The 25,458-nt window shown below is 32.7% G+C and overlaps 3 protein-coding genes and 1 long non-coding RNA gene across 6 annotated transcripts; 3 read left to right on the forward strand and 1 right to left on the reverse strand.

The window, feature by feature from the left end:
- The first annotated feature begins 1,279 nt into the window (after window positions 1–1,279).
- Window positions 1,280–2,172, forward strand: LOC114184607 (uncharacterized). The gene is made up of 3 exons (XM_085673431.1): window positions 1,280–1,384; window positions 1,477–1,883; window positions 1,953–2,172. Exons 1-3 carry the CDS (start codon window positions 1,280–1,282, stop codon window positions 2,170–2,172), a joined length of 732 nt encoding a protein of 243 aa, XP_085529557.1.
- Window positions 2,173–9,948: 7,776 nt separating this feature from the next.
- On the reverse strand, window positions 9,949–12,917 carry LOC114184928 (uncharacterized). Of its 2 annotated transcripts, XR_014995137.1 has the most exons (4): window positions 12,843–12,917; window positions 12,309–12,353; window positions 11,373–11,472; window positions 9,949–10,679 (listed from the first exon to the last, which is right to left on the reverse strand). It is a non-coding gene; the product is annotated as an uncharacterized LOC114184928 (long non-coding RNA). The 2 variants fall into 2 exon arrangements; XR_003604692.2 differs by having other exon boundaries at window positions 9,949–11,472.
- Window positions 12,918–17,134: 4,217 nt separating this feature from the next.
- LOC114184610 (BTB/POZ domain-containing protein At5g03250-like) lies at window positions 17,135–20,036 on the forward strand. Its single transcript, XM_028071927.2, has 4 exons — window positions 17,135–17,282; window positions 17,792–17,861; window positions 18,019–19,236; window positions 19,318–20,036. Exons 1-4 carry the CDS (start codon window positions 17,224–17,226, stop codon window positions 19,825–19,827), a joined length of 1,857 nt encoding a protein of 618 aa, XP_027927728.2. The 5' UTR covers window positions 17,135–17,223; the 3' UTR covers window positions 19,828–20,036.
- A 2,854-nt stretch (window positions 20,037–22,890) lies between these two features.
- On the forward strand, window positions 22,891–24,143 carry LOC114184927 (uncharacterized). Of its 2 annotated transcripts, XR_014995158.1 has the most exons (4): window positions 22,891–23,177; window positions 23,486–23,612; window positions 23,689–23,996; window positions 24,085–24,143. XR_014995158.1 is itself a non-coding variant. In XM_028072338.2 (3 exons), exons 1-3 carry the CDS (start codon window positions 23,017–23,019, stop codon window positions 23,764–23,766), a joined length of 366 nt encoding a protein of 121 aa, XP_027928139.1. In that variant the 5' UTR covers window positions 22,891–23,016; the 3' UTR covers window positions 23,767–24,143. The 2 variants fall into 2 exon arrangements, 1 of the variants encoding a protein (XP_027928139.1); XM_028072338.2 differs by having other exon boundaries at window positions 23,689–24,143.
- The last annotated feature ends 1,315 nt before the right edge of the window (window positions 24,144–25,458 follow it).

Raw genomic sequence — 25,458 nt, forward strand, 5'->3', positions numbered from 1 at the left:
CCTACAATCAGACTAGTGTATAGCCCACATGCATTCTTTACCAATTCCTATTACAATTCTACCTCTAATTAGTCTCGTAACATCAAACCCCCAAACTTTCCAAACCCTAAAAGCATATTCATATCATTCTATCCAATTTAGCCATCAATTACACAAAATTCAATGAAGTATGACATCTAATCATTCACAAACAATTAGAACTTACTTTCTCCCTAATCAGAATCATCCCAAAATACTCAAAACATAAAAAAGTCGAGTCAATTCGACTCGTGTCGCTTGGCGGGTGTTCATCCCCGCTAGGCCATTCAACCAAAACTCATAAAACTGGGTGAACAGCAAACGTCGCCTAAAAGATAAGCTCTACCGTCAGGCGGTTCCATCTCTAGAACCCAGAAATAAGCATAATAGGATGAGTCGTCTGGCGGCAGTTCATCGTCCGCCATGCCTTTTTTGGAAAATTTCCAGAAACCCAGAATTTACGAATTGATTCAAAAAGGAAGCATATAATTTCACATCATACATCATGCAATTAACACAACAACATAAATTTCGAGTTCAGCTCCCCTAACCTGGATTCCTTGCTTTAAAATTAATATGCCTAGAGGTCTTCCTTTATCAACAATGGCCGCCTTTTCTCCTTTCATGAACCACACTCACTCTCTTCTCTAAATGCAATGATAACTCTCGGTTTTCTTCTCCTCACCTTGCTCAATAATGACACACTCATAAACATTTATTCTCACCCAAAATTGGTCTTTTAATGGTGTCTTAATTAGCAATGATGTAAGGAAAACGAAAATGACATTAAGCTAACTTAATTTCCATTCAAGGTCCATCAGTGGTTGTTTTTCCAGCCCCTCTTGGCTGTCCATTGTCAACTAGGGTTTCTCTGTCTTTTCACATTCATGCCAAAACTAATTTTAGCAAAAAGAAAGTTTAATTTGATTCTATTAAGGTTCGAACCCATAACCATACCAATGACAATTCAATGCACAACCATTTAACTAATTCATGTTTCACTATAATTCCTATAAATATAGGATTAAATTATCGCCCATCATACCCAAGTCCTCTCACACAATCAAGTACTCTCAACCACTTGAGCTAGTACTTTTCCATATCATATCAATCAATAATTAATGCCATAAAGGCTCCCACTACCCACATTTATTAATTATTTATTTATTTAATTAGTTAAATTTAGCAGATCTTACAACAATAGATGTCTCAACAACCCATGTTATTTTGTGAAGTCTTCAATGTCTGGGGTATAGATTTCATGGGCTTTTTCCCTGTCTCCTTTGGTTTCACTTATATTCTGCTTGCTGTTGATTATGTTTCAAAATGGGTGGAAGCCAAGTCCACCAGAATTAATGATGATCGGGTTGTTGTAGACTTTGTTAGGTCTCACATATTTTGCAGGTTTGGAGTTCCTAGAGCCATCGTTAGTGACCAGGACACCCATTTTTGCAATAGATCCATGAGGTTTTGCTTCAAAAGTTTGGGGTTGTGCATAAGCTTTCTACACCATATCACCCTCAACCTAATGGGCAAGTCGAGATCTCAAATAGAGAAATCAAGAGGATCTTGGAGAAGATTGTACAACCCAACCGAAAGGATTGGAGCAACAGACTAGAAGACGCTCTTTGGGATCACAGGACTGCTTACAAGGCTCCAATAGGGATGTCTCCTTATCGGGTTGTCTTTGGTAAGCCATTCCACCTTTTAGTGGAGATAGAGCATCGAGCTTACTACGTTGTCAAATCATGCAACTTCTCACTTGATCAAGTTGGGGAGGAAAGGAAGCTACAATTGAACGAGTTAGATGAGATTCATTTGGAAGCATATCAGAACTCTATGTTCTACAAAGAAAAGACCAAGAGGTTCCATGATAGCTCCATAGCTAGAAAGGAGTTTGCTATCAGTTAGCAACTATTATTGTATAACTCTAGACTTGGTCTCATGGATGGTAAGTTGCGGTCAAAGTGGATTGGTCCTTTTGTGGTTACTAATGTTTATCCATATGGTGCAATTGAGATCAAGACCCAATCCACCGACAAAAGCTTTAAAGTGAATGGGCATCGTCTAAAGCCATTCCTCAGCAACCCTGCCTCGGTGGATACTGTTGTAGAAGAGACTTCCCTACTTGACCCCACTTCTGTTTCACCATGATTCAAGGAGTTTTTTTCTCCTTCCTTACTTTTATTGCACTTGTCCAGGTCCATCTGCTGATGTTTGATTGCTTGATATTGTACTTGAGTCAAATTGAGACAATGTGTTCTTTAAGTATGGGGGAGTTAGTTGTTTGTTTCATTTTTTTTTTGTTAATTTGTGTTAAGTTTCTGTTTTCGGTTTGGGACACTCACTTCACCTTTGGAGGATGAGTTGCTAGTTGTTCTGTGGACTGATATACTTGCTTTCCCTTTGCATGTCAAGTTGCTTTTGAATTGTTTTACCGTGTGTGAGGATTTGAGCCACTCTCTGTTCTTTGTTGTGTGATATATGCCTCTTGAATGCTTGCACAATGGCCTTGGCTTGACTCTTTCTGATGCATTTCTGATTCACATGCATGTTTGGATATGATTTAGCCAATTTTGTTCTGATGAGCCTACAACCAAATGAGCCTACCTTGGATTGTTTCCGTTGATAGCCCTTTTTGAGCCTGCATACCCTTTCATTGTTCTACTACTCATTACAAGCCCTTAGCCTGAAAAACCATGATTCATCCTACCTTAGGAAATTTTGGAGCTTTGGAATTCTTTTGGGAATATGTGTTATCTTTTAAGTGTGGTTGCGCACAATAGGTGTGGTTGTGCGCACACCTGTTTTGTTCATGGATTGCTTATTTGTACATTTTATGTCGGACTTGAAAATTGTTGTTTCTCTACTAAAAAATGAAAAGAAATGAGAAAAGAAAAAATGATTGAAAAAAAAAGAAAGAAAAGAAAGAAAAGAGGTTTGGGTTTGAGCATTGTTTGAGAATTGAATCTAGAAGTGTTGGAGTTTGGAATTGCTTTCATGCTTGATTTTGACGTATTTCCCCATTGCTCCTTTATTTCCTTTGGTTCTTTTTAGCCACTTATTCATATGTTCCACACCTTGTCCCCAACCCCATTACAATCTTGAAAAGTCCTTCTGCCCTTGATTTGCATGTGTTTTGGTTTGGTTGTTGGTTCTAGAGGCTTTCCAAGTCTGTTTGATGTTCATTTTTCAGGGGTGCTTTGAGAGTAAATAATAACCTAGAGATTTGAGTGATATAGTGCATTTTTTGTGAGGTTATGTAGCTTTCAATTCTCTCTTTGAGTTGAATTGAGTACTTGACATGTTTAGAATTGCTTGGATGATGTTCATGGATACCTTGCAGCTTTGAATACTTTTGTGTTAGATGTGTTTCCATTTGTCTGTTTCGAGTTTGTTTGTCTTATGTCTCTTTTCGTCTCTCTTGTTATGTCTGTGACGTCTTTGCTTTGCTTTACTTTTTAATTTTGTCCAAGAGTGAAAAAGGGTAAGTGTGGTCGATTTTGATGAGTCATTATTTTTCTCCATTTCACTAGTCTTTGTGTACCCATTAGATAGTTATTCAATGCGTAATTGTTTATCTTTAGTGTGTTTTACTATGTTGGGCTTTATTGGGTCACTTTTTCCGAATTTGGGTTAATTTCACATTATTTGGCCTAATTTTTGTTTTTAATTATTTTTAGGTATTATGTTGAGCAAATTTTAGAGCTTGGACATTTATCTTAAGGTCAAAAGAGAGTTGCCACGTGATTTCCACATCCTTGCCACGTTTGGTCATGTCAGTCAGTCTGTCCACGTCATTGGGCCAGCATTTTCAGTCCTTTGTGGCATTTTTGTAATTTTGGGTGGCAGAGTGACATTTTTGTAATTCTTAGTGGCAGAGTGGAATTTTTGTAAATAGGAGTGGCAGATTTGATTTGACCACATTTTTTTAGGGTTTCCTAGCATGGTAGTCGCACTCCTTCTTCTCTAACCTCCATTTTTGTGTTTTCAAAGCTTGGGTTGTGACCATGGAGGTGCCTCTTGCAGTTTTTACGTTTTAGCACTTATTTTTAGCGTTTTTATGCACATTTGACAGCACCAAATTTGGGTTATACGTTTTGAACTCATTTGCTAGCTGGGGCATTTCGTTTTGTGGATTGTATTGACTTGGAACAACACCCATGTATGAGGTTTTCGGTTTTTATATGACAACAGTCTATTTTGTTTCATTAAAGCTTTAAAATTCTCTTTTGGTCTTGAAATCGCGTTTGAATAATACCTAAGTTAGGGTTTGATGTTCTATTTTTGTGAATCCCATTTTGAAGGGCTTGTATGCTCAATTTCCATGTCTAGCTAAGCTTTTAGTGTTGATTCCTTGAAGAAATTGAAATGAAACCATGAGATTGTTGGTCGTTTCTTGGTTGTGTTCGAATTTGACTCTGGTTCAGGTTGCGTTTTCATGATGAAATACGTTTTTGATGCATGTTTAATCTCAAATTCGTGTTTTATGCACATTAATGGCTAGTATTCATGCTTACTGTTCATGGGTTCTATCACAGCTTGTTTAAATCTATGGGTGTTAGCTGCTTGAAATTTGTTGTGCTTAATGACATAATGAATCCATGATAATTTTCGCTTAGTTGATTAACTTAGGGTTCATGAGAGCAAAATCGAATAGAACAAGTAATTTGGTAATTTGTGATTGGTGGATTTTCAGTATAATCAAGGAATCAATACATTTTGAATTTTGTTCAATTAAGTTTCGCTATTAGATCTTAGTAATTTTGTGTTGAAATTGAATCTGCCAAACCTCCCTTGTGTTATAGGTGTTGTGTTGGTTTGGAAAATGGAGCTTTGAACAAGAACATTAGTCGTTGGGAGACGACTCTGGTTGGTTACCACATATTGCATTTATCTATATTAATTTGGTGGGGTACGACCTCTATCACATCTATCATTTTATCTCTTTTACTTTTATCTGTTTATCTCTTCATAATTATTTTTATTTCTATATTTACTTTAAGTGAGGTGTCCCTAACGTCATTCTAATTTATATTTTGTTCCCGTTTCTATTTATTTATTTATATTCATCTCCAGTTGTGCACTGGTCCTATTTATTGAATTTATATTTACTCTCACTTACTTATTTATATTTATCGCTAGTCATGTAGTCCTTTTATTTATTTATATTTATTTTTATTATGCATTTGACCCTATTTATTTATTTATTTATTTATATAATTATATGGTTTAATATTGAAATAAAATTTATGATAAATAAATATTTGATTATTGTAATTGGATATATGACCTTGGGGATTTAAACGAGTTAGTATTATTCAAGATGAAATGTTCTTGAGTTACTTTGTTGGCCATGAGCTCATTTATCCTGACTAGTCACTACAAAATTAATTAATATCTTTATAAAGTATGATGAAATTCAATTTTATGGATTTGGAAGATTGTCCATCCTATTTTATCTTATTATGATATCATGTATATTTTTATATGATATTTGTCTCACTTCCCTGTTTTATGATTGTGTATGAAAAACAAAATTTTATAACCCCATCATAGATGGTTGCTCCCAACATGCATGATCCTTTCTTCGTTGACATTGTGGTTGTCTTCCCGGGAAATGCATGGCAAACAAATGGAGTAAATAATTATGTGACATTTCAGGGGAATAGAAACTCTACTATCACTTTCCTTTCGACTCCAAATGCACCTATTATCATTGAAGGACAAATTGGAATTACCTCTTTCTTACCCCCAATGGTCCAAGTGAACCCTATCGATAACCTTTTTGCTCCCCATGTTTGAAGACCAATATATGAAGGGAGGACTGTAAATAAATAACATTCCTTCCTCTTCTAGTGTAGAAAATATTATGTGTGCTAAATGATGTAAATATAGGATGCATATCGTACTATAAAATATATAAGCATATATGTGAATATTTGAAGTTTATAAGATATTATTGTAAAATTTGATATTAAATTTTTTTAAGTAAATCATATAATAATAATAAAAAAAAAAGGAGTTCGTAAGTTGCCACATTAGATGGTATCAGAGCAACGTTTCATGCGAGAATTGTGAAATATACTCATCATATATTTTTTACTAACTTATAATTCCATATGGCAAACAATAGGAGGAACAATGAATGAACTGAAGCAATGCAAGCTATCAAAGACATGATTGTTGCTCTTGTAAGGAATCAAAGACATGAAGGAACCCTTGAATCACAAGGTTTAGCTAAATTTAGGAGAACAAACCCCCACAATTTTCTAGAGGATATGATCCAAAAAAAAGCTAAATTATGGATTAAGGAAATGGAGAAAATATTTCGAGTTATGAACTGTGTTGACAACCAAAAGGTGAATTATGTTGTATTTATGTTGATATGAGAAGCTGAATATTGGTGGGATGGTTATAGGAAATTACTTGAAGGAGGGGAATAATTATTACCTGGGAAGTATTTAGAACAAGGTTTTTAGAAAAATATTTCCCAAATGATGTGAGGAGAGAAAAAGAAATAAAGTTCATGCAGTTGAAACAAGGAAGTATGACAGTAGGGGAATATACTTCCAAGTTTGAGGAATTAGGAAAATACTCTACTTTCTTTTATCACCTAGAGGAAAGGATGAAGTGTATAAAATTTGAAAATGGACCTAAGGATGAATTGAGAAAAGCAGTAGGAATACTATAAATTGTTGATTTTCCTATGCTTATCTACAAGTGTAGATTTTTGGAAGACTTTGAGAACAATCAAAAAAACAAACCAAAATATTTTAGACCCCAGACAAATAAAAATAGACGCAATGAGGGAAAACCTTACAATCGCCTACAATGGAGGTCCCAATCCAACCAATCCTCATCAAGAAATTCTAGTATACCTACCTATAATCATATCAGATGCTTTAAATGCGGATAAGGTCATCATGCTAAAGATTGTCATCTTAAGGGACCAGTCTGTTACAAGTGTGGAAAACCTGGTCACCTATTCTCTGAATGTGGACAACAGAAGACACATTTCAATTCAGTTGCAACCAAGACAAAACCTACTACAACAGGAAGAGTATACACCATGACTAGAGCTAACGCCGCTGAAAACCATGATCTGATTTAGGGTATGTGTTTTATTGAACGTAAAACTTTAAATGTACTGTACGACTCAGGTGCAACTCATTCATTCATTTCCAATTATTGTGTTCAACACCTTAATTTGTCGATCTCTTTTTTGAAAACCAGTTTGGTTGTTTCAACTCCCACAAATGACACAGTAATTACCAAAAGAGTTTGTTTAAATTGTCCACTATTCATTGAGAATAGAAAAGTCCTTGTAAATTTAGTATGTCTACCTTTGTCTCAACTAGCTGTAATCTTAGGTATGGACTAGTTATCTTCCAATCAAGTCCTTTTGAATTGTGTTGAGAAATCAGTAATGTTTCCAAACTCTAAGAATCTTTTGAAATCACCTACCAACTCAAAAAGTGAGCCTTTAATGAATAAAGTTCAATGGTACTTGTTATTATCCTCTATGGAAATAAAAGAGAAAGTTGATTTGAAAAATATTGCAGTTGTTCAAAATTTTCCTGAAGTTTTTCCCAATGATATTCTTGGTTTACCACCCAACAGAGAAATTGAATTTTCCATAGATCTGATGCCTGGAGTTGGACCAATCTCTATGGCACCATATAGGATGTCACCCTCTGAATTAGCAGAACTTTAAGAAACAATTGGAAGAGTTACTTGAAAAACAGTTCATTCGTCCTAGTGTGTCACCTTGAGGAGCCCCAATTTTGTTAGTTAAAAAGAAAGATGGAAGTTTTAGGTTGTACGTAGATTACCGTCAATTAACGAAATTCACCATAAAGAATAAATACCCTCTTCCTAGGATAGATGACTTGATGGACCAATTGAGAGGAGCCTCTGTATTTTCTAAAGTAGATTTGAGGTTTGGATATCATCAGATTAGAGTAAAAATAGAAGACATACAGAAAACTGCTTTTAGAACTAGATATGGTCATTATGAATACCAAGTGATGCCTTTTGGTGTAACAATGCTCTTGTAATATTTATGGATTATATGAATAGAATTTTTTGTCCCTTTTTAGATTGTTTTGTAGTTGTCTTTATAGATGATATTCTTATTTATTCTAAGACTCTTGAAGAACATGAGGAACTTCTTTAGACTGTTTTACAGATTTTGAAAGACAAACAATTGTATGCCAAATTGACTAAGTGTGAATTCTGTTTAGAGGAAGTGAAGTTCTTAGGACATGTGATTTCCAAAGAAGGAGTATTAGTGGACTCAATCAAAGTAGAAGCAGTTTTACAATGGGACCCACCAAAAATAGTGACTGAGATTCATAGTTTTCTTGGTTTGGCAGGCTATTATAGAAGATTCATTGAGGAATTTTCCAAAATAGTTATGCCTTTAACCAAACTCACCAAAAAGGGCCAAGCTTTTATGTGGACAGAAAAACGTGAGAATAGTTTCTAAGAACTCAAGAAAAGATTAACCATTTCTTTTGTTTTAGCATTACCTGATCCTACTGGTCACTTTGTTATATTTCGTGATGCTTCCAAAATGGGATTAGGATGTTTTCTTATGTAAGATAGAAAAGTAGTGGCATATAGTTCTAGGCAACTAAGAACACATGAGAAAAATTACCCAACCCATGATCTAGAACTAGTTGTCATTGTTTTTGCACTTAAGATATGAAGACATTATGTCTATGGTGGTAAGTTCGAAGTTTTTAGTGACCATAAGAGTCTCAAATACTTGTTTGACCAAAAAGAATTAAATATGAGACAAAGGAGATGGATGAAATTTCTGAAAGACTATGATTTTGAATTACATTACCATCCAGGAAAGGCAAATGTAGTGGTAGATGCTTTAAGCAGAAAATCTTTACATGTCTCTTCACTAATGATTCATGAAATGAATTTGTTAGAAAAATTTAGAGACATGAATTTGTCGGTCACCCTAAACCATGATAAAATAGAATTAAACTCCATTCAGATCACTAACAATTTACAAAAGCAAATCCATGAGGCACAAGAAAGTGATGAGTTCATTAATAAGAAAAAGAAATTGATAGGTCAAAGGGGTGAAGAGATAAAACCAGAACTTTGAGATTTAAGGATAGGATGTGTGTACCCAATAATGAGGAAATTAAGGAAATGATTCTAGAAGAAGCACATAAAAGCAAATTAAGCATACATCCGGGCACAACAAAAATGTATCAAGATCTCAAGAAAATGTTTTGGTGGCCCAAAATGAAAAAGGAAGTGGCACAATATGTAGCAAAATGTCTAGTTTGTTAAAAAGCTAAAATAGAACACCAAAAGGCAACAAGAATGCTACAATCCTTATATATACCTGAATGGAAATGGGATAGTATAGCAATGGATTTTGTAGTTGGCCTTCCACGAACCATTCAAAAATTTGATTCCATATGGGTTATCATGGATAAGTTAACAAAGTATGCTCATTTCTTACCCATTATCATTAGGTATTCATTGGAAAAATTGACTAAATTGTACATAAGAGAAATTTTCAAGTTACATGGAGTTCCAATAAGTATTATATCTGATAGGGACCCTAGATTTACTTTAAAATTTTGGGGAAGTTTACATCAAGCCTTAGGTACCAAGCTTCACCTTAGCTCAGCTTATCATCCCTAAACTGATGGAAAATCTAAAAGAACCATTAAATCTTTGGAAGATTTACTAAGAGCTTATGTGTTAGAAAATTCTAATAGTTTCCATTCCAGCATAGGTATGGCACCCTATGAGGCATTATATGGGAGGAAATGTAGAACACCTTTGTGTTGGTTTGAGACCGGTGAGAATTCAGTATTAGGTCCTGACATGATTCAATATACAACCGAGAAAATCAAAACCAAAAATGTCTTTCCCAAAATAAAACCAAAAATGTCTTTCCCAAAATAAAATGATGACCATTGATAACGGTGCAATTACTAATGTTACTTCCAAGTTTTCAAAGCAGTGGAATTTAAATTACATCACATGAGTGAGTAATTTGTTTCTCATTTTTAATCATTTAAATTAATATTGAATTTATTTTTTATCCACCAAACAGATTAAATTTGTTGCTCACGCAATTAAAGAATAATCTTTTTTATAACATGCTGACAACCAAGTCTGCAAATATCTTGTCAAGGGATGTTGTCCATGTTGTCCTTCATCGCTCTTGCTTGGGCTGATTGCTGGCTTCAAGTTCCATCCACACCTGCCCAATGGGAAACGAATTACATAATCCGTTTCCTTAAAAATAAAAATTTTGGGAAACGGATTCCACAATCCGTTTCCTTAAAAAAAATATCATGGAAACGGATTACACAATCCGTTTTCTTAAAAAAAAAATTGTGGGAAACGGATTCCACATTCCGTTTCCTTAAAAAAAGTTAAACCTTCCGTTTCACGCATGTGGAAAACCTGTGAATTATGTATCTTCTAATCTACTGGTAAAAATAATTAAATCAATTAAAATATAAATACACATGCACATTAATATTAGAAAAACATTACTTAACTGTTAAAAATGGATGGAGAAGCCGGAGGAGAAAAGGAGTCTGCTGCTAGGGAGAAGAACGTCGGTGTGTGGAGGAGAAAAGGATGCGCCGGGGACAATAACTGTGTGGAACCTGTGTGGGAGAAGAGGGAGAAGAAGGATGAAAGGTTTGTGGAGGTGTGGAGGTGTGGAGGTGTGGAGGCGTCAAATAAAAGAGTTAGGTCAAACATTCAAAGATAAAAAGATAAAGATTCTTGGGGGTGCAGGGTGTCAGCAGGGAATCTGCTTTAATGGGGTTGGGGGTGCGTTTTGGGGGTGTATGGTTTTGGGGGTGCAGAGCAGTGAAAGATGGAGTAACTGTTTTTTTACCATGGACAAACATGGAAATAAATTAAGTTTTGAGGGTACAGGAGAAATTATTGGAGGTGCAGGGAGAAGCTCCCAGGAGAATATGAATACGGGGGATGATTTTCATATGGCCCATATTTCAACTCTGTACCAGCACGTTTAGTGGGGTCCACCACCGTGAATGATTCTACCCTAGTGCTTGGTGTCTTGAGAAAAGTTGTCTGTTGTTTGACATGATAGGGAGATAATAATATTGCACTATCACGGAAATAAACCAATTGTGACTCTGATTGACTTATTTCAACTGGGAAAGGTTCCAAAGACCGTGTCAACATGTAAAGAACCTCTAATGTCGTGGTTTCATCTTTACTTAGTGGAGTTAACAAAGTTATAGAGAAAAACTTAGTTCCATTTGGTCCATCAGGCTGCTTAGCAGACTTGACATCAAGAGGAACATAAGTTTTCTTCTTCCTCTTACCAGAAGTTGTAGCGGCTTTGAGTAATGCAAGATGTTCAACTTCAGTGGGCGAAAAGGCCAAAAGTACTTCAGAAGCAGCAGATGTCCCCAAATTTTCAACCTGAAAGAAAAACTCTCAGAAATATAAAATCAACAAATTTTGTAAATGATTATTTGATTGCACAATCCTTCGAAAAGAAATAAAAAATAATAATTTCAAGTTAAAATTTGGTCCAAACAAATACTGATTTGTTGGTCTAAGAATCCAAAACATGTTATAGACTTCAATAGACTCAAACATTCATAGACCCGACACCCACCCCCCCCCCAAATATTTTTTCATGTATTGATGGCTACCATTAAAAGAATAAATCTCCACATCAGGTTCCCCTTTACCAAACATGCCCTAAGTGTTTGCAAAAGGTAACTCTAATCAAATTCAAAAGTGAAACTCAGAAAACTCTATGCATGAGATGTGCTAATGTGTTATTACGTTGGTTTGTATAGACATAAGTTTGGTTCAAACCACTTTTCACAAAATTATAATAAATAAAATTCATCTAGCCAACTTAAACATGACTTTTACATGCCAGTAAGTTAATCAGATATTATACTTAAAGCCAAGTCCCTATTCCCAGCTGAACATGGAACATAGTTTACAGATATGCATAACTTAAACCAATACAAACACCAGATTTACCTGTTTGGATAAACATTTCCAAAAGAAGAAACTAAGAAAAGAAATCCTTAAGTTAATACTAACTTGTGTACAAACTAATTTATAAAAAGATCTCGCTTCTCAAAAATCTGACTTTTCACTTGTACATAAACTAACTTTAGCCATTGAGAAAACCTATTTCATCTTTTCTTCTAATTTTCTTCTCCTACACATGCTCGAGGGAAAAATTATCCAAACAGAATCCTACTATCAAAAAAGTAATAGTATGGAGAGGTTACCTTCAATGTCAAGTACACCTTAATAATGTGAGAGGTCAAGTCAATCTGCAAGGATCGTTGGCATATTAGTCATGCAATATATAGAAAAGAGCATTTTGGACGGCGCCAAATATAGTGGAACACACCCAACATTTCCTCAAAAAAAGAACACAAAAATATAACAATTGTTTTGAAGAAAAAAAATCATCTATCTAATTTATCAAAAATTGTATTGCATAAACAGGACAAACTAGTCCACTTAAATCCGCTCCAAATCATACACCACAAATCTTTTTAACAAACCAGCTAGAATAATGTAATCTCAATTTCCCAGAACTCTAAAAAAACACAAGAGTAAGCAACAAAACACAGATGGCATGCATTGTTCACACAAGAATTACCCATTCACATGAATCTACGATACTCATTGTTATACCCATGTTGCAAGTTCATATTTTCTAGGCACTAATCAGCGCAGGAGAACAAATTTCCCATTTTGACACGGATCTTGAGCGAAAGTCGACGTGCATGTTATCGAGAAAAGACAAAACTTACCCTGCGTTCGGCATCGACGATCTGAATGTGTTGAGAAGGAGAGGAAGACTCTGAAGTCTACACTGCAATTTTGGGTTTATTAGATTGGAGTGTAATAACTCCCGATTCACCGTAGATGATGCTCAAGTCTCATTTTGGGTCAAATCAAAACAATTGGGTTTTCTAGATTTGCTGCTTCTTCTTCTTGCACCCCTTTTTTCTTCCCGCACCCCACAAAACTTATAAACCCCAAATTATCTTCATTAAAATTACTAGCGTAAACACAAGCGCTATCATATATGTGTATACGCATTTTTTACATATACATGATATTATATTAGTAGGTGATGATATTGTAATTTTATTAAGTTAATATATAAAATAAAATTATATTTATAAAAAATAAAATGGAATATATCAGAAAAGATGAGAGAACGGTTGATAAATAGGAAAAAAGAGAAAAAGCATAGATAGACGATTTTATAAAAAACTTGTAAAAATAACGGTCAATTTTCAAAAATTTAATAAATAATTATATTTTAAAAGGTAAAATTAGAAATTTGAAATGTGAACACAAAATATGGAATTTTCTTTATATATTGTTATAGATAATAAAATGATAAATGTTATCCCTAAATATAAACAATAAGGTGGGAGCAGAACGAACTTTATTACCTTTAGGGATGGCAAAAATACCCGCGTCCGTGGATATCCGCGGATAAAATCCGCGACGGATAGTTACTACCCGCGGATAACGGGTAGTGGGTATTTTAATACCCGCTTATAAACGGATCGGGTATGAGTATCATACTATCCGTACCCGTAGGTATCCATTACTCGCAAAAAATTAAAATTAAAATTTAATTTATATTTTATTAAGTTAAATTTAACTAAAATTAAAATTAGCAGTATATTTTATTATGTCAAATTTAATTATAATTAAAATTTAATTTAATTTATATTTTATTTGTATAATTTAATATTAAAAAATTTATAAAATAATTTTTTTTAAATATTTGCGGATATCGGGTATCCACAGATATCCGTCGGTTTATTAGCCGGGTAGCGAACAATTTATTTTTTTTGCGGGTCGGGTAGGCACTATCCGTGCCCGACCTAACACGTTGTCATCCCTAATTACCTTATACTCCTCTCAAAAAAAAATAATTTATCCTCATTTTTATACCTGTACACAAACATTAATATCTGAGTTGGTGTTAGCTTACTTAATGTTTTTATTTCAATATCAATTAGGTTACCTACTAAATACAGTAATTTGGCAATTTAAATTAAGCGAAATAACTATTAGGATAGGTATGTGAATAGGAATGAGAGGGTATGTACATTCCTACCAAATCTCTATACCTAAATGAAAATTTTGATATTATCCTTACACTATGAGTATTCTTTGTCAAAATGGAGACAAGGTTAAACAATATCTACGGTGTCAAGTTTATTTGTCATTCTTATTTATTCATACATCTCTTCCTCTTTCATTTTACATCTTTACATTCTTCGTTATGTTCTTTGTTTTTCAGTCCTCCTTCAAAGTCCTTTATTCCCTTTCCTTTGAAACGTTTATTTATTTGTGCATCAATGATTGACAAATTGAATAAATATGCTTATTTTTTAAAATAATTTAAAATTGTGCTATTAATATTTTCAAATGCAAAACTATGTATCATAACGTAAAATCTGAAATATATTAAAAACCATACATTTCGAAATATACATTTCAAAACATATTTTTATATTCAAAATACCTTTGGATTACATAACCCAAAATATATTTAATAAAATTACATGAACATTTTGAAAAGTGTTTTTAAATTTGTAAGTACGTTTTGAAATACATTTAAATAAACCTTTTGGATTCAGTGTTTCAGAAATATTTTCAAATCGCGTGTTCCCTTCTTTCATATTAGATGTCCCCATGTTTCTTCTTTCCTTCCTCCACCATGCTTATTCTTCTCACTCCTTCCTCCTTCATGTTTCTTCTTCTCCTTATTTTTTTATCGATGACAAATGGTACAAGACTAGGCATAAAGGAAAAAATAGGGGATAAAACTGTCATTTCCTCACATCTATGGGTGCAGGAACAAAAAATAGGTGCGTCATTTCCTGTCATTTAATTTCATCACATAAATGTTAATTCAAGTCGACCCGGCCCAATCAGCCCAACCAATCCATTTCTCTTCTTGTTACCAATACTCACTAGATTTAACTTCAAGAAGTGAGGAAATGAGGGATTATAGATAGTTTAAGCTTATAAGATATTTTTAATAATAGATCATCACTTTCTCACTTTAAACTGATCTAATTTTTTATACATGTGAAAAATAAAAGTGTTGGATCTATCTTACATGAACTTCTTTTAGGCATGAACTTAGGTTAAAATAATTATTTTAAACTTAATATTTTTACATGATAAAAAAAAAGTTGATTCTAATGTCTTTTTTTGAAAATGAAAATTGAGAGGTAACACATGTTTCCTTTTATAATGCAAAAGTATTTACTTATCATCATTGGTCACTTCTATTTAAAAGTATGTCAATTTTGATTCACATAAAACCATTCCTTTTGACAATTTAAATTCGATGAACATTTGTTAAAAATATTATTCTACAATAAAAATAACATGTAACTTAATCATGACTGAACTAATTTATTAGGCAACAAAACAATGTTTATATTGAATTTGATTAATTTTTACTACTGGATCCAATAAATATTTGTATATTTTAAAAATTGTATTAAAATTTTGTCAAATAATTAAAAAATACCTGATTCAATGCCATCATAAATAATATATTTCTTAAACCTAAAAAGATGATATAGTTTCAGGAATGATATTGTGTCTAATTGACCAATAACAAAACAATACATACAAATATTATTAAAAAGAAAATGAATTAATATATTATTGTAATGGTAAATTAAATTTTCAAACTTTAAAATAAATATAAGTATTGCTAGAAAGAACATATTGAATATATATATATATATATATATATATATATATATATATATATATATATATATATATATATATATATATACACCTTTATATCTAAGAAAAAAAAATTATAATACTATTTATTATACTTTATACTTTAAGCATCCTAAAGATTATTGGCATGAACATTTAAACATTGTGTATACAAAGTAGTCAATGAAAAAAAAATTTGGAGCTATTTTAAATCTATGGAAAAACATATGTGATTAGAAATATATAAGAATATAAAAGTATGATAAATTGACTCTCATATATCATAGGTTTCCTTACCTGGATTTCATGGGTGAAAATACCACTATGACTGATTCATTTATTAAATGTATAAGAATAGAAAAAAAGTATTCAATAGTTTTTTCCCTTTCACTTCCTTTTTTATTATAAATTAATTTAACCTAAATTTAGGCATGATCTAATTGAAAATTATTTTCTACTAAAGTTTTGTACATATTCTATGAAACTCCGTATTAGATTTGCATACCAAATTAGTAAAATATAATTTTCAAGTGCGAAGTGTATTTATTTTTAATTATTAATTATCCATTTTTTTATGTTTATACTAATATATATATATATATATATATATATATATATATATATATATATATATAGGATAATAATAATAATAATATAATGTATGTTTACAAAAATACACTGTGAGAAATGTTTTTACCAAAAATTTATTTTCTTTTATAAAATCAAATATCAGCTCGAATAGATAACAGAATATGCATATGATATTATTTTTTTTTTCAAAATAATAATTTTTTTACTTTAGATGTAATTCTTTTAATATATACTTAATTTATAATAATTTCTTGATAGAAACTTGTAATACATTTTATTAACGTGATCTATTATTGTTTATAAATATAAAATTCAATAGATTTGCTTAAATCAATTATTTATTACAATTTAATGAATATATTCTTTAATACTATATATATATATATATATATATATATATATATATATATATATTGATAAATTTTACTGACAATAGAATCTAATAATAAATGGAGCATTCATCAACATGCTTTAAGCACAGAGAACTTTTGTTAAACTCAACCATGATATAGTGTTTTATTTTTATTATTACGATAACGAAATTTAATTCTAACAGCCTCAATAGAGAATCACTCTTCTCATTACACATTAGCATAACAGCTGTAGCTTATTTTTCTTCGTAAATTTTCCACCTTTAGAACCGGAATCAGTATACACACTACAACACATTGGCATAACAAATTATTTCTGTGAGAGAAAAACGTGGAAAAAATCTCAGTACCCAAAACAGAAACAAAGAGAAAAAGGATAATAGCTATCATGTAGCTTTTAATTTTGTTTGCCACTTTGAAGGAACATTTTGACGTTAATTAAGTGCCACAAATGGCGTGCATGAAGCTGGGATCCAAATCTGAAATGTTTTACCTCTATGGCCAAAGTTGGTCAGTTCTTTTCCACTTCTTTCTTATTGTTTAATTACATCTCTATAATCTCATAAGTGATCTTTGTCCCTTTTTTGTGTCACTGTTATAGCATGTTTCCTTCATCCTTTGACAAGCTTAAAACACTAGTTTTGGTTAATCGGAGGAAGTTTCTGTCTTGTCTATTGGTGGCTGATGAATACATGCATGGCAGTGAAATATGTTTTCACTGTTACAAACAAAGTAGATCGGTTGTATAACCAACATGATAAACCTTTGTGTGTGTTTCATCTAAAGATCTTTTGTATGCGTGGATGATTCCATTCGTCGTGTGTTTTTCCCAACAAATGTTCAAAATCGAATTCACAATTGAGAACATTATAACTTCAATTAAATTATACTTGTTCTTAGGGTTACATCAACAGTGGCTATATATTCTGTACATAATTCATCATTTTATTTATCAGTGAAATCTTGTTATAGTTTATCAGTTATCAGTAACCTTGTTGGCTTCCAAATGATTATTCTAGGCTTTGCTCAACTGGACTTCCAAGTGATATCATCATTGAAATTGGTGATACATCTTTCCATCTCCACAAGGTGTGTTTTCATACTTTCTACACAATGCGTTTTGAAGATATATCACTGAATGCATCACAAAACAATAGGAGTATCAGTTATGCTTCAACCTATATATTTGTTTGTTGTCATTACCAGTCACATTGCATGATTAATTCGTTTGTTGCCGCGTTACCAGTTTCCACTGATATCAAGAAGCAGAGAGCTAGAAAGTTTGATGAGGGAAGTACCATGCGAACCTGATAAGTCTGTTTTGGAACTGCCTGGTCTACCTGGAGGAGCCAAGGCGTTTTTGCATGTTGTTAAGTTTTGTTATGGTGTCAAAATGGAGTTGAATGCATCGAATGTGGTTGGTCTCAGGTGTGCAGCAGAGTATCTGCAAATGAGTGAGAACTATGGAGAGGGGAATCTCATCATGCAAACAGAAAAATTCCTTAATCATGTGTTTGGTTATTGGACAGACACTCTCATTGCTCTTAAAACATGTGAAGAGGTTTTACCTATGGCTGAAGAGCTTCACATCGCTTCACGTAGCATAAACTCTTTGGTGCAGAAAGTGGCAGATCAAAGTTTGGTTAATTTGCCTGTCTCATCAGGTCCAAGTGTTGCTCAGAGTCCAGAAGATGCAGAAGTGTGGAATGGAATAAGCCTGACACCAAAGGCATCAGGTGAAGATTGGTGGTTTGATGATGTATCTTCTCTTAGTTTGCCATTGTACAAAAGGTTCATACGAGGTGCTAGTGCACGAAACATTAAACCTAAGAGAATCGCTGGATCACTTGTTTACTATGCAAAAAAGCACATTCCCTTGTTGGGAAGTCAAACAAATTCACAGAGTGGAAACTCGTCTTCTCTTAAGTCATCTCTTTCTACCCCTTCTGAAGCAGATCAGAGGAATCTTATTCAGGAAATAGTGGAGTTGCTGCCAAATGAAAAGGACATAGCACCAACCAAGTTTTTGTTGGGGTGTCTGCGGACAGCAATGGCCTTATATGCTAGTTCATCTTGCTGCTCAAGCTTGGAGAAAAGGATTGGTTCTCAATTAGATGAAGCATATTTAGAAGATCTTTTGATTCCAAATATTGGATTCTCAATGGAAACTATTCATGACATCGACTGTGTCCAAAGAATGCTTGACCATTTCATGATTGTAGAGCATGATCTAATTGATACTACGTCTAATGATATAGAAGAGGAAGAAAGGCGCATAGTTGGAAGTTCTCAACCTCTGAGCCCAATGGCAAAAGTGGCTAACCTGATAGATTCTTATTTAGCTGAAGTTGCACCTGATGTAAATGTGAAGCTACCAAAATTTCAATCACTTGCTGCTGTAATTCCTGATCATGTCAGGACCCTGGATGATGGTTTATACCGCGCCATTGATATATATCTCAAGGTACAAAATAAAATCTACAATTTTCTTTCCTTATCTTGTAAATGTAGCATAATAATGATACTAACGGACTCAAAATTTCAGAATCATCATTGGCTGACAGACTCTGAGAAGGAACAAATCTGCAGGCTCATGAATTGCCAGAAGCTGTCATTGGAAGCTAGCACACATGCAGCTCAAAATGAGAGATTACCACTTCGTGTAGTGGTCCAAGTCTTGTTCTTTGAACAACTGAAGCTGCGCACATCTGTTGCTGGCTGGTTTTTTGCTTCTGACAACGTTGAGAACTCACAAAACATGAATGCAAATCTGTCTCTGATGAGAAATGATGGCAGCATTCCACACAACCCGGTTGTGGCTTTTGATAACATGAAAGAGAGAGTGGCTGAACTTGAGAAGGAGTACTTGAGCATGAAGCATGATTTGGAAAAAATGATGAAGTCAAAGGGAGGTTGGAACATGTTCCTTAGGAAATTGGGTTGGAAGCTTGTGCCTAAACCCTCTAATGCCAATGTCTCCAAGCCATGCCGGAAGTCCAAAATATCACCGGCAACTACTGCCCAGATGGAAGAAAAGGCCATGCAAGTGAAATGAAAGACTTCAAGTTGAAAAACAATTTGCAATTCTTTCCTTTTTCTTTTTGAAGTTTTAAGATCATCTAGTTGCTTGCTTTATTCTACTTAGACATTAGAACTTGGAAACAGTTTCTCTTCTGGCAAGGCCATTCTAGTCAGCATAAATGGCTATTGCCATACCCTCGTTTATGTTTAGTTGGAAAACTGAAGAAGCTTTTCTATTGTCTGTGTTCTTCCATTCATGTTCACTTTCTCCAAATTCAAAGAAGAATATTTGAACATTCAAGTTTTAAGAGTAGTTCATTGCACAATGAAGAGGAGAAATACATCAGTAAAATAGTTTAGTTGAAATTCTCTCATGTTTAGTACTTTACAACTTGCAAAACCCTCATGTTAGTTGTTCTTAAACGTTTTTCAGCCTTTTATCTAACTAATCTTATAAAAATGTGGCCAATTTGCTATTAGTAAATTTGCTTTTATCTAAAGTTGGAAGTAGAAAAATTTGAACAGTATGTTTTTTCATTATTGAGAAAGAATGTTGGCTATATGTTGTTTGAAACAAAACGTTTGAAAAAATGTCTAGACATGGTTATCCATGAATGTTATCAAGTGGGAGTTGTACTGTAGAATTTTAAAAAGAGACACATTTAAACAACTGTGAGGGTTTCTGCAAAAGAACTATAAGTTTGCAAAATCATGATAATCAAAATAATGATTTGTTTTACAAATATATTGTATATTTTGTTCATTAATTACAACGTAATACTTTTGTTTTATTTATATAATTAAATATTTTATTATAATACAATCTTAATACAGATAATATGTTTACTTATCTTAATGATGTTATAGACAGTTCAAAAGAATTGAAAGAAAAAAAAAAAAAAAATATATATATATATATATATATTTAAATTATCAACCATTATAAAACTATTGAATGTATTCAAAGAAATTTATGTTATATAAAATATTATTTATGAAATAGAATTATATTATTAGTGTATATATATTTGGAAAAAATATACACTTTTGAAAAGGATTAAAATTAAAAGCAAATCAAGATGAGTTGAAATCTAATCCAAAAAATGAGTTAAAAAAAAAAACTTTTAAATCTAAATCTGTTTCAGAAACTATTAGGCATAATAAGTTTCAATAAATTTTTTGAGATATAAAATTAGCTTAATTATACATTTATTCTCAATTTTGGCTGTTTTTATTCAATTTGATCGTTATTTTCGTTTTGTATTCAATTAAATCATCATTTTCGTCAAATTTAGTCATTTTTACTATAAGTGTTTAAATAGTTAACGCTTGTCAACAGTACATGTCATGTGTTAGCTTCTGTTTTTTTTTTTTTTAATTTTAATTTTATAAAAATTGGCAACGTGTCAAGTCATTGTGTCACATGTCAAGTTATAATTGTGTCACGTATCAATGTTAGTGTCACATGTTAGTTTGTGGTTGTGTTATTTCTTGTGTTCAATTTAGTTCCTATATTCATTATTTTTGTTTAATTTAGTCCTAATTTTTGTTAAATGAATAATTTTTTTCCTTTAAAATTGACACCAAATTTAATTTCTTTTATAAAAATTATACTATATTTTTAAAATTGAAATTTTTATTAATTATTTTTGAAATTCAATTATAAATTATTATATTTAATTATAAATTAAATATAATTTTTAGATTCAATTGTTAAATAGAATATTTCTAATTTTTATAAATATTAGTTTACTTTTCTTATTAAATATAAAAATTTTATTCAATTTATAATTGAATTTCAAAAATAATTAATAAAAATGTCAATTTTAGAAAAATATTGGTATAATTTTTATAAAAGATATTAAATTTAGTGTCAATTTGAAAGAGACAAAATTGATTCATTTTAACCAAAATTGAGACTAAATAGAACAAAAATAACGCATATAAGGGGTTTCACAACAAGCATACCATAAACGTTGTCTATATAGGAGTTTGATGTATATGCCAAATTTCAAAAAAAAGAAAGAGAAGAATTTTAAGGGGTGTACTTGAAAAAAGACAACCTACCAATACTTGAAGTTAGAATAATGAAGACAGAAAAGAAGACAAGATGTGCAACTTAGAAAAAAATAGGTTAGAATATTTTTTACTAATATATATATATATATATATATATATATATATATATATATATATATATATATATATATATGTGTGTGTGTGTGTGTGTGTGAGGGTATTTTTGTGAATTAAAGTTTAACGGGTACGGGTATCCACGGGTACGGATACTATGATACCCGTACCCGCGCCGTTACCATGTGAGTATCAAAAATATTCGTACCTGCGGGTAGCGGGTATCCATTTTTAATATTTATTTCCTACCTTTTGTGGGTTTTATCTGCGGGTACGGATTTTTCTTACATCCCTACACGTGTACGGTTCAAAAACGTTAATTATTTAAACACGGTTACTAAAAATAACCAAATTAACCAAAATTTGACAAAAATGAAGATCTAACTAAACAACAAAACAAAAATAAAAACCAAATTAAATAAAATCAATAAAAACAAGTATTAAATATGTATTTAAGCTTATAAAATTGAACGTGATATATATCGGTATGATTTGTACTAAGTTTTCATTAGATATTGGCATATAGGAGCGGATTATTTAGCAAACAGAACAATATCATTTAAAAGTTTTTTCTTCGGATCAAAACTACATCGAAAAAAACAAAAAAAAAAGCGAAAATCATTGGTGTATGTGAAGGACTTGAGTTGTGAAGTTTTATTGTTCTGATGCTCCCCTTCTTAGCGTACCCTTTTTCTTCACACAAGTAAATCACTCCCTACACCAATCATTTCCATTCATTCCCTTTCTGTACAGATCAAATCGTTTCTAACAATTAGTAAAAAATTACAATTTTTCATTCCCAAAACTGAATGGCCCAATCTTCTGAGCCCTAAGGTTTGTTAACAACCCTATATTGTTGGCGTGAAAGATGCCTTCTTCAGTTTGTAATCGCATCGAGGCTTGTGTGTGGCTGGAGTTTGCGTGTATGTTTTCTTATTGCGACTCTGTGTGTAGCTTGAACATTACATGTTTGATAGAATGCCAAATCCAGTGGCATGAATGAATTGGTAATCGGTTGGGTTTTCTTTTCACTCATCATGTCACTCGGCTGAGATTTCAGGCCAACATTTGAATTCTGTGACCAATAATAATGACTACAGTCCAGAGCGAGGGGGCAACAAAAGGAACTGCCATAACTGAGAAAGCATTCAAAAGATGGGGCAGGAGAAGCCCATTTTTGAGATATGGCCTTCCTATGATCTCTCTCACTGTCCTCGGCTCTCTAGGCCTTGCCCAACTCCTGCAAGGCAGGTTAGTTACTGCCCAATAAGCTTTATGTTTGAGAGAAAATAGTTGACGTGTTTAGAATTGTTACTGTGTTTGTTGTATTTTTCACTGTCATTCAATCACACACACACACACATATTTTTGTTTACTTTACAACAACTATCTTTAAATTTACGTTTACCATAATTTCTTATTATTTGACTATGTAAATATCTTGTAGAGACAGTGTATAAAAATTTGACTTTTTGTGTTACTCAACCCTTCTTTTTTCATTGCTCATTCTGTTTTACTTCGCCCTCATTCTAAAATATAATGCAACTTTGTCTGCCCAGCAAGGATATTGCAAGGGTGAAAGATGATCAAGAGTGGGAAATCATTGAAACAAGAAAAGCATTGTCTAGGACAGGACCAGTGCATGCGTACAATCCAAAACAGATTTCCTTGGACGATGAGCTAAAGGTTCGTTTTCCTCTTCATTAACAATACAGCGTCGTCTAGATTGCCCATGATTTAATTTTTATTTGTTGTTGGATAGGCTTTGCAACAAAAGGTGGACATTAACAACTATGAATACAAGAAAATTCCTAAACCAAATGAAGGCAATCAAGACTAGTGTTGAGTTGTGGATTGGAAACAACTTTTGTCAGAATTTCTCATGTACCGTTCTGAAAATAAACTTTTATGGAGTCAAAAGCCAATTTCATCTTGCTAGTGAAGTTGGTATTGCCCTTCATCTTTAGTGTTTTGACTTTTGCTTACGACATTATGGGAGTTGAAGTTGAGGTAAAATTTTGAAATTTGTGTACCAAGGATTTTCAAGTACGGTGCTGGGAATAGCTAAAGGTACTCGCTTGGTTCTACTTTAATAAGGGTGAAAAAGTGTAAATGTTTCTTGTCATGTTTTAGTTTGTCTTTTTTACCTATCTTGCAGTGATGCACATTGGATGTTATAACGTTAATCCTGATGGAGCTACTTTTGCCGTCACAAAACTCAGCACTCGTGGTTCATTTTCAGTGTTATCAAGTAAAATTGCTCGTAGAATTACTAGAAACGGTAAGCGGATTTACTTCTCTGTACCGAAAGTTTATATCTATAGGCTCCAAAAAAAAATTAGTACATTTCTGAAATTACTTTGTAAGGACGTGGTTACTTGTTTGCAAGCGAAGTACAACATTCCATCCATTGTTTAAACTAAAATTTAAAATCCCAACTGCCTCTGCAGCATTAAACTTTTTACTCCCAGGAATTGCATGATGACTGCAATTATGGCTTTAAAAGTTACATCTATGCATAATTTTCTACTGTATTAACTACCACCACATAACTGCAAATACAATGTAGAACACTGTCACATTCTAAAGTCCCCAATATATGTACAATGACCTAGAAAAAGAATTCGCACTATATCTTTGATATTGTTGAGATCCACAACTTTGAGGCCAAGGACGAAAATATCCATACACCACGATAAGTGGTCTCAAAAGGAAACGAATTAAGCTTCTTGGTGAAAGTTATGATCAAAGTGTACTTTTTCCAATGATCCTTGTGACCTAGGGTACCCAATGATCTCCAATTTTAGGCCGTCTAGATATAAAGTTTGTGGGGGATGCATCCCGCAAAGTATCTCGTCACTTTCTTTGCATATCTCTTCAATGATCATTACTTGAATTACAACAATATCCGCTTAACATCCCAGCAGAAAATGTAATGTGAGGTTTTGCCCTTAGCTATGCATGCTCTAGACTTTTAACAGAAGCATGAGGTTGTATGCATATTGAAGACTGTTCTTCGGGTATTGGTTCAAATGAATGTGGTCACCCTTCGTAAGCAGGTGACTACACTTGGTAAACAATTCCTTATCCGAAACACTAGAATTGAATTGAACAGAAGCGGAAATATTATAATTGAATTGAACAATAATTATTTGGATTCTGCTAAATTCTTCAAGAGAATAGTTCAGAATTTTCCAAAATTCTGCAAAATTATTAGTGATTTGACAGAATTTGCATGAAGCCAGCTACCAAATTCTAATCATGAAATCGTGATCCCTGACAAGTGATGACTCTTGTTGAAATAGACTAAGACAACTAGAACTTGCCTCCTTTGTGCAAGTTAATCGTTGGTCTTTTAGTGGATAGTTCTCTGGTATATTCAAGTTGCGAACCCTATAATCGAGATAAAAAGGTTTCGGTGTGGTCGTTAATGCCCAATCCAAATACCTATATTTTGGCTTTTGTTGTACAGATACCAACACATGGACATACTATTAAACTCTGGTTTTAATATTTGATTTAGACTAAGTTT

The sequence above is a fragment of the Vigna unguiculata genome, chromosome 5 (genome assembly GCF_037176805.1).
Source record: "Vigna unguiculata cultivar grain cowpea cultivar isolate G323 ecotype 2 chromosome 5, ASM3717680v1, whole genome shotgun sequence".
NCBI classification, from domain to species: domain Eukaryota; kingdom Viridiplantae; phylum Streptophyta; class Magnoliopsida; order Fabales; family Fabaceae; genus Vigna; species Vigna unguiculata.

Coding starts and splice junctions, on each gene's coding strand:
- LOC114184927 (XM_028072338.2), top strand. CDS start 23,017: ATGACTACAGTCCAGAGCGAGGGGGCAACAAAAGGAACTGCCATAACT. Junction 23,178..23,485: donor GCCCAACTCCTGCAAGGCAG/GTTAGTTACTGC, acceptor TTGTCTGCCCAG/CAAGGATATTGCAAGGGTGA. Junction 23,613..23,688: donor CCTTGGACGATGAGCTAAAG/GTTCGTTTTCCT, acceptor GTTGTTGGATAG/GCTTTGCAACAAAAGGTGGA.
- LOC114184607 (XM_085673431.1), top strand. CDS start 1,280: ATGGGCTTTTTCCCTGTCTCCTTTGGTTTCACTTATATTCTGCTTGCT. Junction 1,385..1,476: donor CCAGAATTAATGATGATCGG/GTTGTTGTAGAC, acceptor TTTTTGCAATAG/ATCCATGAGGTTTTGCTTCA. Junction 1,884..1,952: donor TACAAAGAAAAGACCAAGAG/GTTCCATGATAG, acceptor GTATAACTCTAG/ACTTGGTCTCATGGATGGTA.
- LOC114184610 (XM_028071927.2), top strand. CDS start 17,224: ATGGCGTGCATGAAGCTGGGATCCAAATCTGAAATGTTTTACCTCTAT. Junction 17,283..17,791: donor TACCTCTATGGCCAAAGTTG/GTCAGTTCTTTT, acceptor TGATTATTCTAG/GCTTTGCTCAACTGGACTTC. Junction 17,862..18,018: donor CATCTTTCCATCTCCACAAG/GTGTGTTTTCAT, acceptor CCGCGTTACCAG/TTTCCACTGATATCAAGAAG.